Source organism: Condylura cristata, unplaced genomic scaffold (assembly GCF_000260355.1).
Source record: "Condylura cristata isolate star-nosed mole 26May11 unplaced genomic scaffold, ConCri1.0 scaffold00004, whole genome shotgun sequence".
NCBI classification, from domain to species: domain Eukaryota; kingdom Metazoa; phylum Chordata; class Mammalia; order Eulipotyphla; family Talpidae; genus Condylura; species Condylura cristata.
Window position 1 is genome coordinate 50,121,897 of NW_004567105.1, and position 13,957 is coordinate 50,135,853.

Below are 13,957 nucleotides of genomic sequence, written 5' to 3' on the forward strand. Positions count from 1 at the left end.
GAGGGCCCATTGCCATGCACTTTTAAACTTACTCTGTTTATTGAATAGTTGATAACTTTGAAACTGAGTATTTTTTTAAAGATTTATCTATTTATGCATACAGAACTGGGGGTACAGGCCAGAGGTACAGAGGCAGTGAGAGGACTCACCAGAGATAGAGTGGAGAGCAGAACAGGCTGACTGATGAAGTACACTGCTGAGGGGAGCAGCGGGTGGGTCAGGAGAGGTCTGCCGTGCCATGTGGGTCAACTATGGGGCAGGGACTGAACTCATGCTGAAGTGGCACTGCATTTTAGTGCTATGCTTTAACCCACTGTGCCACCAGGGAGGGCCCAAAACTGAATATTTTTACCAGCCATATACACCTCAATCCAAGACTAGTACTTCTCAAAACATTACTATGCATGCAGATCACTTGGAGATCTTGTTAAACTGTAGATTCGAATTCATCAGAACCTGGAATGTGGCCAGAGAGTCTGTAATCTGACAAACACTTAAGGGTTGCCAATGCTACTGCTCCATGGACCACACTTTGAGGAACAAGATGGTATAAAGTCTAAAAACCTATGCATAGAGCCATCTGACATATATCTCAGTCGAGGTGTTACCTGCTCATACCCTCTGGATTGAATCTGTTTCCTTAGATGAGCCCTGAAGTTAATTAAAGATTCAGAGGTATTGAATAGCAGTGCTACTATTGATATATTCCATGCATTACAATAATTGAGTCCAATAATACAGTGATACATTGTCATACCTTTTCTGTAGTTCCTCTGCATTGTCTGCTAACCTGCCCACCCCTCGGACTTCTTTTTATTGTATTTTTATGAATGTCAAAAGTGATGTATATTAAATGACTCCATTTCCATTCTCCAGAGCTCTGTCTCTATGGCAAAGAACAGTGAATGGTAACTGCTTTAATCCCAGCAAGCTTTATGTTTCCAAATGAAAAGAATCACAAGCACTTGTTTCCCTTAAATTCATGTGTGATTTCTAATACTTAATGACCATTAATAGAAGCTTCTAGGGAAACTGATTTCAAATCCTTGGTCATTTAGAATGCAGACAGAATTTCACCTGCTGAGTCCACACTGTTTAGAACTTGATTTTGCCTGTGATTTGACTGCAGAGGCATCATTTTAAGATGTGTCCTATTAAACACTTAATATGAAATAGCTGTGGCTTGAATTGTAATGCATGCCATCTGGTTTGTTACAGAACACAAAAATAGTCACACTAAAGACAAGAGGAACACAAGAACAAGAAAATGGGCAGATAGGCGTAGCCTGGCTGATGATGTGGCAACATTGAAGAGCGGCTTAGCAACAACAGCGCTTTCTGCCTATGGTAACAAGAACAATAGCACAAGGGAAAAAGGGACCCACAGAAGAGCAAAACGTTTTTTATCCTACCCACGGTTTGTAGAAGTGATGGTGGTGGCAGACAACAGAATGGTTTTATACCACGGAGCAAACCTTCAACACTATATTTTAACTTTAATGTCAATTGTAAGTACATTTAAAAGGTGATTTATAAGGTCCTGAAATGTGTCGTTGGGGGATGGCTTCCACCCTTTGCTCTGGAGGGTCATTCAGGCTGGCGTTGCAAGGATTTAGGCAAGTGGCTGAAGAGAACATCGGGTTACTCATGGTTGTCTTTTTATAATGACAGTAGTTATCAATATCGAATGTTTGTTCTGTGTCAGACAATGTGTTTTTTTACTTAAAAGGCATCATTTCTAATCCTACTAGGTAGGATTGTCATCCCCATTATGTAAAGAAGAAACTGAGGCTCAGAGGAATTAGGTCACTTGTCCATGGTCACGTATAGCTAGTAACTGACTTAGAGACTACATGTGAGCTTTAGCTTGTCCAGTTCCCAGAACCAGTCCTCTTTAATGGACAAACTTGCATGGTGAGGTGTGGGTCTCCAGTAACACTCTGGATGTTAGTCTTGAATCAGGGACAACCACAGGGTTCCCTGTCTGGGGTTCTAATTAAGTACCCCCGGGGTGAGGTCCAAAGACCTCTCACTCCATTTTGATACTCTCATTTTGGATTGAAAAAAAAAATCAAGCAGCAAAGCCAAAGTCTCTTAATAAAAAATAAGTGTGTCTGTACCCAGGCTCCCAGGCTCCTTCCAAAGATTCACCATTGTTACAGGTATTTTTTGCATGTTTGTAACTAGTGCTGTCAAATAGAAGTAGAATACAAGCCACCTATGAAATTATAGATTTTCCAATAGCCACATAAAAAATAGGTGAACTAATGTATTTTGAGAGCCACAGGTTATCATTTAAAAATTATTAAACACACACGGGTGACTTGGTGATGGGAAACCCGCGGGGATTACAATTGAGAAAGAAAAAAATGTACAAAATAATGTAAAAAATAAACTGTTATAAAATGAAAAATAAAAAAGACACAAAGGACAGCAAAAAAAAAAAAATTATTAAACATCAGAAGCCCAGCATATCTCAGTGAAGACTAACCACATCTCAGGTGTTCAGTGGCCACAGGTGGCCAGTGTCTGTCATCTTGGACTTTACAACTCCAGGCATTCCTTAAGCAAATACGGATGCATATGAAGCTTTTTTTCAAATATAAATGAACATTCTCATTTATAGTTTTCCCAACCCATCCTGGCTCCACCTCCCTCTCCTGTCTTCACGTTTCCTCTACTTCAATCCCAGCCCAGTCCTGCCCAGATAGAGAGAAAGGGAAAAAAGGAATCAGGCCTTTTACAGACTCAATTCCTTTACCCCATAAATTTAGACCTGTCCTACAGATTTCAATTATGAGTGTGGACTTTATTTAGGTCAAATTGACTAGGTGAGAGTTTTTACTATGCTACTCACTCCTATAGTCTTGGACAGGTTTCTTCATTGCTCTGAGCCCTAGTTTCCTCATTTGTAAAGCAGAGATTACAGTCCCTGAATTGGAATTTTGCAGTGGATGTTAAACCCAAATGGATAGGCAGTTATCAACAAGAACCTAGTCTGTACTAAACATTTCATGTTAACTCACTTAACAACAGTAACAGTGGGCAAGAAAAAGCAGGTTACTAGGTTGTCAAGAATATAAGTGGGTGGAAGTGTGAGGAAGCAGCTATGTCAATAAACATGATCACTATGAAATTCTATAAATCACCAATCCAGAACTTCTGGGATAAAAGAGCTTGAGTGAAAATTAATAGCCAGCATTTTGGCAAGGAGAGCTATTAAGTTGCCTGGTAATGCAAATACTGAGGAAGATACCTTGAAGCTTAAACTTGTTTGCATTCATTATCTAAAACTGCCATCTATGAATTTTACAAATAGATTTTTAATAAATGTCAAAAGAAAGAAAATTCAGAGCTACAAAGTGCATGTGTTACATAAAAAGAAGTGGAGCCCAGCTTGAGAAGTGAATTGCTTATTGCTTACATGGAGTTCACAATTAACTTTGAAAAATTTATCTCGGTTGCAGGTAGCCTCTATCTATAAAGACCCAAGTATTGGAAATTTAATTAATATTGTTATTGTGAACTTAGTTGTGATTCATAATGAACAGGTAATAAAGTTTTTTTCTTTCTTCTATCTGTATCCGAAATGGCATATCTAATTGGTCTTGGTTCCATGGATCAACCTAATTATTTTCTGTACTTAGGAAGGACCTTCCATATCTTTTAATGCCCAGACAACATTAAAAAACTTTTGCCAGTGGCAGCATTCAAATAACTATCCAGGTGGAATCCAGCATGATACTGCTGTTCTTGTAACAAGGTAGATGGATTTCTTATTCCTCAAGTCTGTTTTGGGTCAAGGTGATGGGGTGAGGTCATACATTCCTGGTAGGCCGATCTTAGTACAATGTCTCTTGAATATTTATGGAGAGCTACCCTGTGCATTAGAGGATGTTTAGCAGCATCCTTGGCCTCTACTATGTACCATTGGCATTCTTGACTTCAACTGTGAAAGTCAGCAGGTTCTCCAGAGGTTGGCAAAAGTCCCCTGGGAGGGGAGGGCAGAACCAGTCCTGATTAAGAACCACTAACCAGGAGGTGCCCAGAGACAATAAATGTGCTAGGCAGGCATGACAGTAAATGGGTTTCTACAGGGGCCAGCTACTCTTTAGTTTGAGCTACTCTTCAGGTAGAGCTTCTCCTCAGATTGAGCTACTCTTCAGGTAGAAATAGCTGTGACTCTGCAGGATACATGTGCAGTGCTGTTAGATTTTGTGACTGTGCAAGAAGTCAGTAATAGGGATTTTGTTTTTAAATGTGAAATCTGCCAATTAAAAGGTTTTTTTTGTATTAGTGAAGCGCCATTGTTTTGCATCCTTGTTAATATTTTGAAATGGTAGTTACTACAAGCTCAAAGCCATTTAAAAATTATGTGGAACCCCTCAGACGCACCCTGGCCTGGTCCACAGCTTGCAAACAGTTGGTCACAACTATTAAGTGAAAGACTTTTGGAACCATTGGGACTGTTCATTAAGAAAGCAGAGTCGCTTTCTCCAAGGTATTAGAGAAAGTCTCGGTTGGAGGTTTCTGTTTGTTCCGTGACTATCCACATGGCAGATTTCCCTAGGTAGCTTTTCACCCCTTGTTTCCCCCTCAAATTTTATTGATTTTCCAGTCATTTTAATCCTTAAAACAACAAGTCCCAAACTCCTTTGAGTTACAAACCCTCTGGCTTTTTGTTAGTTTTTTCATTACACTTCTCCCTAAAGTGTGCTACGGTGAACAGGAATTAGAAGTTCTGAAATGTTGACTTGCATGGATATTTGCTGTTTGGTGTCCTCAAAGCCCTAAGTCTCCTTTGCTTTCAGACAGGATATCTGCAGAGCCCATGACAAATGTGACACCTTAGGTGAGTCTTCTGTGCGTATCCTCTGTGTCTGTAGCAATTTACTACAAGTTTTCACTGTAACTCACAATGGCTTTTTAAAATGAATCCTTGCTTGTTTTCCTTCACTAGGTCTTGCTGAGCTGGGAACCATCTGCGATCCCTATAGAAGCTGCTCGATCAGTGAAGATAGTGGATTGAGCACGGCTTTTACAATAGCCCATGAGCTGGGCCACGTGTATGTTTCCTCTCCATACTTTCTCTTGATTCAGATTGACCAAAACCTGTGAGCATTCAGTTCACTTCACAGGGTATAGCACTTCTCCAGTCTTTGAGTCTGCAGGGGTGAAGAGCTGCACAGCTATTTGACAGAAATTTCCCTTGAGAAAGAATTTTCTCAAAAAGTCTTAAATCAGTACAGGTGGATATCATTTTGCGTGTCAGAATTTACCTTTATTTGGAGCTCACATCGTTTCTCAAATTCTTCTCAGAAAATTTTTTTGGAGTTAGGCCTAGATTGTCTAAGCCTAGGCTTAGACTGGTGTCTCTAATTCAGTTCAACATATAATTTCTGTACACACATACACATATATGTGTATACACAAATATATATATATATATATATAAAGATTTATTGATTTATACAGACAGAACTGGGGTACAGGCCAGAGGTGCAGAGAGTGAGAGGCTTCACCAGTGACAGAGTGGGGAACAGAACAAGCAGATCATGAAGCACACTGCTGAGGGGAGCAGCAGGGCAGGTCAGGAGAGATCTGCCACCATGTGGATCACATCCGGGGCGGGGGCTTGAACTATCACTGAAGCAGCTGTGGCCAACTTGCTGTGCTGCATCCTAACCCTCTGTGCCACCAGGGAAAGCCCATAATTTGTATATTTTTTACTAGTGATTTTCAAACACTTTAAGAGCATTCTCTCTCTCTCTTTTTTTTTCCAAAGGAACTAATGTCAGGTACCTGATACTCAGAAAACAAAAAGGACTTTCAATTGGCAGCAGTGGTGAGCCAGGGTCCTGCTTAGTTAGCTGTCTCTTCTGTCCTTTGGCTTCTGCAATACATTCATGAAATTCAAGAACTTCTTGCAACTCAGTTTGAAAATTACTGGCATGGCCAGCATTTCCCAAAGCATGAGTATAATACATGAAAAACAAAATTTTTTATAGGCAAGTGGTTTAAATATATATGTTCTTAAGAGTGGTCTGTGTGGAGTCACAAGGCTCAGTGACACAAAGACAAGACTGGTAGATTCTGCATTAATGTAAACTGCTTGCTTTTGGTTTTTCTAAACTTAGTTTAACAGAATCAGGAGGGGGTAAATTTTGTACTGCGTAAAATCTGATAAATTCCTTGAGACCTTTAAATAGGAGGTGTAGATTTGTCTGAAGGATAGAGTAGCATTCAAAAAGCAGCAATGGAACAGGGAAAGAATTACAGAGCTAGGAATGTATTAAAGGGCAGAGAACTTATGTGATTAATATTTTCCCCCAGTGTATACCTAAGAATAGTATACCCCTTGAAGAAATAGAATTAACATCCTACTAATTTACAGACTCCTCTTTAACCAGTCAGTTTATACCAAAGGCCAGAGAAATGAGTGGAATTGGCTTCTCAGGTTTTATCCCACCTTTTAACTTATGTATGAAGCAGGTCTGCAGTTCAGCTAATCTGATTTCCAAATTTTAAGATGAGCTAGTGAAGAGAATTGCTCCCTGACTTCTAAACCCACCCCATGCATCGATATAGTAAGACTGTCACCCAAACAAGACAGTCTCTCTAAAATGGTTATCCCATAGATAATGACCAGAGCAGAGAAGCTAGCATGAGGGCCATTGGTTTGCTGTTTCGGGATTGAAAAATGCTTCCTATCATCTCTCTGCCCCACCCCCTCAAGCACACATTTCTTTCCTGTGCTAAGCCAAAAGTGGTAGGTATGTTAAAGCTGTTGTCGAGTTCCCTTTCAGGCCTAAGAGAACCCTGGCACTCTGTCCCAGTCTTCCCTTGGGCAGAATCTGGATTAGTTGAATAATTCTTTTGTGCCGATTTTTCAGGAAGCCAGCAGCAGGTGCTGGCAGGAAACATAAAACTACCTGCCATCTCTGAGTTAAGCCAGCAGAATTGACATGTCTGTGGCTCCCATGCTTATTTCTTCTTTAATGGGTTTTATTGTGCATGGACTTTGCATACCTTTATAATGATATATCCACATAGTTACAGTGTTTGTCTTCTTGACCCAAAAAGGAAAAGACGCCAAGACCCACAGTGAGCCTCATGGTTGGAGAGTTTTGACTTCATGGTTTGACACTTGACTGACTCTTTATATTCACAACATTTATCATGACCTGCCAAATTCTTGACTCTATAAATTGGCTTTTAATAGCTTATTAGGAATTCCAACTACTGTCTTCTAGCACCAACTACAGCATGTTCAGAGCTGCTGCAGAACCAAAAAAATGAGTCAAACTTTACCTCCTTTTAGACATTAAAGGCATGTTATATTAAATTGAGTGAACTATACTGCACTCCATCTTTAATCATCCAGTAAATTTTGTTCGCTCACCAAGATTCAGCTTCTTACCTTCTGTCCAATAGTCAATTGAATGTTTTTCTCTTAGGCAAATGCATTCTTGAATTAAGTCCGTTGGTGTTTATTGACATTCTTACTATTGTCTCTTTGGCTTTAGGTTTAACATGCCTCATGATGACAACAATAAATGCAAAGAAGAAGGAGTAAAGAGTCCACAGCATGTCATGGCCCCCACACTGAACTTCAATACCAACCCCTGGATGTGGTCAAAGTGCAGCCAAAAATATATCACTGAATTCTTAGAGTAAGACTTGAACTTACTTTCAGCACAGGCCTTCATGTAGTAAACTAATTGTGGGAAAGAAAATGTAGGGTCAAGCATTCCTTTTGAGTTGTTATTTTTGTTGGCATTCCTTAGAGGAGGGAAAAAAATACTCTCTGACATCTGTGCAGTTATAGCCTCTCCAGAATTTAAAAGATTGCAGATTGAATTAAAGAAAAGGTTGGGCTCCTAAAGAAAATATGTAATTGTTGCTTCATTCTTGGTAAAATTATGACATCTGTCCAGGTCTTGCAGGAGAGGCTGTATTTCATGATAAGGACAAATATTTATGTGCTTTGAACTTGGAAATTTATGCTTATAAAGGAGTAGGGTAGAGAGATGACCACAAAGAAGGTTATGTGGGTGGATAAAAATTGCAGCAGACCCCATGTTGTTGAATTGAGAACATTCTGTTTCCTTCTCTCCGTCTTTTTTCTTGTTTTATTTTTTAAGTTGCCTGTCAAGCTGTTCAAAGATCCAATTACATTATATGATATCCACATGTCAGACTTATTGCTCTTCTCTCCCATGTGGATGAAAGGTTAAGTGACTGTCCCAAGGTTACTGGTGTCTATTTCTGCAACCGTGAGGACAAGGGGTCTTCTTTAATCAGAAAGCACTGGGTGAATTTTCCAGAATTGTCGCAGACTAGACAAAGAACCAGAGGGTTGCTTTTTCTTTTTAAAGCAGATAGTCCAAACTGTTTCTTCCTCTAGTCATTGATTCACTCATTCAAATGCTCAGTAAACATTTACTAAGCACCACTGCTATGGTCAGGGCCCATGCTTGGATAAAAAGATACTACCTTTGCCATTAAGAAGTTTTCAGTCTATTGAGAAGATGGCAAAAAGTAAACTGAAAATTGCCTCTCTGTGTGACAAATGCTGTAAGAGATACATACTTGCAGCTGGCTTTGCTGTGTGCCTAGACAATGGTTCCACAAACAAGTGTATGCCAAAATTATAACTTGAGCTTCTGGACTTCACCTTGGATGAAAAGGAAAGAAACAAATATAAAGCAAGAGCATCTCTACCATTCACCTGGTGGAAAGGTCTTCATTTGCATCTGGAGGCTTTCAGAGCCTGGCATCTACTGCTCTCATCATCTGTTTATTTTTTTTTTTTTCTGTTTTCCATAGCACTGGTTATGGCGAGTGTTTGCTTAATGAACCTGAATCCAGACCCTACTCTCTGCCTCCGCAACTACCAGGCCTCCTCTACAACGTGAATAAACAATGTGAACTGATTTTTGGCCCCGGTTCTCAGGTGTGCCCATATATGGTAAGTGTTTGGGGCTATTTCCACCTGCAAAGTCTATTTTACTTACAGTCCTTTTTACTTAAGTCCTTTTACTTACAGTTTCCATTGTAGTCTAACGCTAACATACATTACCCATGGAAAAGTTGAGAATGGTCCTGCCAGCAGCTGCTCATGGTAACAGCAATAATGATGATGATGATAAGTATGTGGTTCTTAGCGTTAGATGGTGCTTCATCTCTATTTTCTCAGCTCACTCTCATGAAAGCCCCCAAAGGGAAAGGAGAAGCCTTTATCACTTTCACATTACAAGTGAAAAAAAGCTCAGAGAGGACAGGTTTGCAGGGCCCAGCCCTTCTCTTTTGTCTCCTTTCATGCCAGCGAACCTGTAATCTTCATTCTAGGAACTCTTCTAGAGTAAGGCTAAGTTGTGAGGCAACCCATTTCCCTGTCTTAGCTTGTCCAGCTTGACCACCAGGGGTTTGAAATCATATGAGATGACAGCTTAGCGGCTGGCTATTTGGGCCAGGGATATGATCCAGTGGCGGCTATGAGGTTGCAGAGGAGCCGAATGTGCTGCTTTGGGTTGCCCCTTCCTAGGGCTTCTGGTGTGTGTGTACGTGTGTGTTGCTAGGAGAGACTTTTCAAGAGCTTGGTAAGTTTGGAAATACTGTGATTTCATGGAAATAATTAAAAACCTTGAGTAAAATTTAGCCATGGTTATATATTTTTTTTAAGATCTATTTATTTACTCATATAGAACTGGCGTACAGGCCAGAGATGCGGTGAGTGAGAGGATTCACCAGGGACAGAGCAGGGAGCAGAACAGGCAGATAGACGAAGCACACTGCTGAGAGGTCTGCCGTGCCATGTGATCACCTCCAGGGCAGGCGGGGATCGAACTCATGTGGAAGTAGCTTAAGCCTCTCAGTGCTGCGCTTTAACCCGCTGCGCCACCAGGGAGGGCCAGTTGTATTCTTTTATGTATTACTCATGCTAGGAAGCCTGAGGAGCATGCCAATACCCAATAACAGAAAGTTAAGCAAATGAGAGTCTCCACTTAGTGAAATATTATATGCTGATTAAAAATTTGTACATGAGAACATGCTCCTGATTATTTTTATGTTAAAATAACAGGTCAGGTAATTATTTTGTAGACTGTGTTCTCATCTGTAAAGGTGTGAAAGTTATAGAAAAGAGTGGGTAGTTTTGAGACTTTTTCTGTCTATAAGATAAATCATCTGTACCTTCTGAAAGTTTCTACTGTGAGCACAGTTTAATTTAAGAAGCAGGAGAAAAATTTTTTGAAAGTACGGTCTTAAATAGAGCTAAACACTTTAATGGGGATAAGTCTGAAAACCACAATGTGCAGAGTGGAAGTAAGTTGCAAGATAGAACAATATATCTTGAAATACTGAATATTATTGCTTGCTTAAAGGTGAACTGCTGCGTATTATTGGATGTGATTTATATGCTTGCTGTAAAAGTAGTGATGATGATGAAATGATGGACACCAGGACTGTGGTCACCCCTGGGGAGAAGGGAGAAAGGATCAGGGTCCCAGATGCAGGAGTTTCAACTCTACCTTTAAATGAGCTCAGCTGGTGGATATTTGGACCAATGATGTGGCAAAGTTTTCATTCTATAGTTGGGTGGTGGATACAGAAATGCATTATGTTTTGTTTATACTTTTTGTTTTCTGGAAATATGTCACAATATTTCGTATCTTCTTTCCTCTGACAACCTCTAAAAGTTCTCAGAAAGTATCATCATATTTTGTTAGCTAATTGAAAAAAAAAAAACAAAAACACCATTTGGTGTCAAATAACAGTTCATCACAATATAACTGAAAACTTAATCTTCAGTCATCGATCATCTCAAACCCAAACTGAGACCCCCACTATTTCAGTATATAGTGAATGAGCTTGCTCCTTAGTCTCATGAGTCTAGGTTTCCTCCTCTGTAATATGGGGAGATGTTACTGAGGACAAGATGTGCCTTCTGGACACCTTTTATACCACCTCAAGTTCTACCAGACAGAGAAATGGGTACATGGGTTGCTTGCTGGATTCCTTTGGACTGTTTTATCATTTACTATAGTGAGAGGGAAAATCCACTTCCAGTCTACTCTAGGTCATTGGCCAAATGTGATTAACAGCCGTGTTTGTCTTCTTTGCTCTGGTCTAATCACATCATCACTGACTTGAGCAGATGCAGTGCCGACGACTCTGGTGCAACAACATGGACGGAACACCCAAAGGCTGCCGGACTCAGCACACACCCTGGGCGGACGGGACCGAGTGCGAGCCTGGAAAGGCAAGTCACCCCTCATCCTTCCTTCTGTTTCTGGTTTTCAGGAGGTTTCAGCACTGAATAGAATTTAAGCTAATGTTTTAGTAGGTGTATTACATTTTTGAAACCAAAGGGTCAACTTTACTATTGAAAACTGTGAAAGCTTACATGAAATACATAACTACTACTTCAGTCTCAATTTTAAGCCATACATTTCTGAAACCCCAACCTGCATTTCAATTTATAGTTATATTTAAGGTGAGGTGTGTTTCAGTTCTTCCCTGTTTGCATCTGTCTTGTGGCAGTAAAGGGTACTTAAATAATTGATGGATCATCCTAAAATCAAGGAAAATTAGGAACACAATAAACTTACCTGCCATGTTCACGACTGGTGAACATGGCTTTTGCAAATGGCTTTTGCAAATTGTGTTGATCCCTTTAAGGAACTATTTATCTCACCAGGCATAAATCCAAATGTTAATTTTGAGCTCACTATACTGGGTTCCTACTTGTTAATAATCAAAGTCTGCTGGGCCTTCCTGGCAGCCTAAGGGTTAAGTATCAACACTATCACTGCTTCAGTCTGAGTTCAGTCCCCAGCCAGGGAGCTGACCTATATGTGGCCCAGCAGAACTCTCCTGTCTCACCTGCTGCTCCCCTCAGCAGGGTATTTCAGTAAATCTGCTGTTCTGCTCTTTATTTTGTCTCTGGTGAATTCTCTCACCACCCGGCCCCCCACCTCCCCAAACCAGTTTTTCTATGCAAAAATTAAAAAATACAAAGTCTGCTACTGTACTTCCAGTAATAACAGTGTCTCCCACACCTATGTATATTTATTTCAGCCTCTGTACCTGTTGTCTATGTAAAAAGCTAGTGGACTAGTGATGTCATCATCATGCTTACTGTCAAATACTTGATTCCGAGAGAGTTTTAGATTAAAAACCCTGAGTTTTTTCAAACCCATATGGAAAATGGCATTCTCTCACTTGAACTGTATTCTGGGTTTCTTGTCAATTTTACATATATTTTTCCTGTTTTCGCTCTTTTGCTTCTCCACTGTACTTGTTTTTGATATTCCCATCTCATGTCTTTTTCCTCCATTTACCTATATAGAATCAATATAGGCCAGGATGTTTCTATGGAAGAAGTCCTAAGAGATAAGGAAACCTGACTCACCCTTCTCTGGCTTTATAGATAGGGACCTCACTTATTTGGGACAGATCCTTCCCCTTCCCACTCTACCCTAAGTTCCTGCTTTGCTTTATCTGAAAGGGTGGTAGGTCACTGGGCTCCTTCCGTTCTCAGTGGTCAAATAGTACTACTGGTTTCCTTTATCATTTATCTTGTGATTATAAAGTGATATGAGCTAGAGACTATTAGAGGATTTTTGAAAAAATACATAGTCTGATACAGAATAAAAAATTAAAATGAAAACAGTTTTATACATAACTTGGTGACTAAGTCGGCTCATGTTTCCACTTCTCAGATGATGATAACCTCAGCAATTGAGACTACAGCTTTCTCCAAAAACAACCTAACAAAAATTATATATAAAGGCATGTACACACTCACTGTATATATTTATGACATCTTATTGCTATTTTTAAAAAAAGCAATCGAAAAAATTCTTAATAATATGATGAAGTGAATTTTGTTTTAGAAAATTTTCATGAACAGGTTACCAAGTTCCTGCCTAAGTGTTCTAGTTAGGAAGTCCATTGCAGTGTTGAATAATAGTGATGAAAATGGACATCTTTATTTTGTATCTGATCTCAGAGAAAAAAATCATTCAGGTTTTCACCATTGAGTATGATAGGTATGGGTTTATGGCCTTTATAGTGTTTATATATATTCCTTCTAGCCCCATTTTTTTAAAAAGATTTATTTATTTATGCATACAGAACTGGGGTACATGCCAGAGGCGGTGAGAGGTTTCACCAGAGACAGTGGGGAGCAGAACAGACAGATCGACGAAGTACACTGCTGAGGGGAGCAGCTGGCGGGTCAGGAGAGGTCTGCCACGCCATGTGGTCACTCCAGGGCAGGCGGGGATCGAACTCATGTGGAAGTAGCTTAAGCCTCTCAGTGCTGCGCTTTAACCCGCTGCGCCACCAGGGAGGGCCAGTTGTATTCTTTTATGTATTACTCATGCTAGGAAGCCTGAGGAGCATGCCAATACCCAATAACAGAAAGTTAAGCAAATGAGAGTCTCCACTTAGTGAAATATTATATGCTGATTAAAAATTTGTACATGAGAACATGCTCCTGATTATTTTTATGTTAAAATAACAGGTCAGGTAATTATTTTGTAGACTGTGTTCTCATCTGTAAAGGTGTGAAAGTTATAGAAAAGAGTGGGTAGTTTTGAGACTTTTTCTGTCTATAAGATAAATCATCTGTACCTTCTGAAAGTTTCTACTGTGAGCACAGTTTAATTTAAGAAGCAGGAGAAAAATTTTTTGAAAGTACGGTCTTAAATAGAGCTAAACACTTTAATGGGGATAAGTCTGAAAACCACAATGTGCAGAGTGGAAGTAAGTTGCAAGATAGAACAATATATCTTGAAATACTGAATATTATTGCTTGCTTAAAGGTGAACTGCTGCGTATTATTGGATGTGATTTATATGCTTGCTGTAAAAGTAGTGATGATGATGAAATGATGGACACCAGGACTGTGGTCACCCCTGGGGAGAAGGGAGAAAGGATCAGGGTCCCA

At 39.8% G+C, this 13,957-nt stretch overlaps 1 protein-coding gene across 2 annotated transcripts in view; it reads left to right on the forward strand.

Moving 5' to 3' along the window:
* The window catches only part of ADAMTS9 (ADAM metallopeptidase with thrombospondin type 1 motif, 9), a 162,660-nt gene that overhangs the window by 29,413 nt on the left and 119,290 nt on the right, over positions 1–13,957 (forward strand). Inside the window, exons 4-11 of one of the 2 annotated variants that reach the window (XM_004676000.2) lie at positions 1,219–1,508; positions 3,468–3,551; positions 3,648–3,763; positions 4,812–4,852; positions 4,961–5,066; positions 7,527–7,673; positions 8,830–8,971; positions 11,159–11,263. In XM_004676000.2, the coding sequence (XP_004676057.1) occupies positions 1,219–1,508; positions 3,468–3,551; positions 3,648–3,763; positions 4,812–4,852; positions 4,961–5,066; positions 7,527–7,673; positions 8,830–8,971; positions 11,159–11,263 (1,031 nt within the window). The remainder of the gene's footprint in view (positions 1–1,218; positions 1,509–3,467; positions 3,552–3,647; positions 3,764–4,811; positions 4,853–4,960; positions 5,067–7,526; positions 7,674–8,829; positions 8,972–11,158; positions 11,264–13,957) is intronic. The other variant, XM_004676001.2, reaches the window with a different exon arrangement.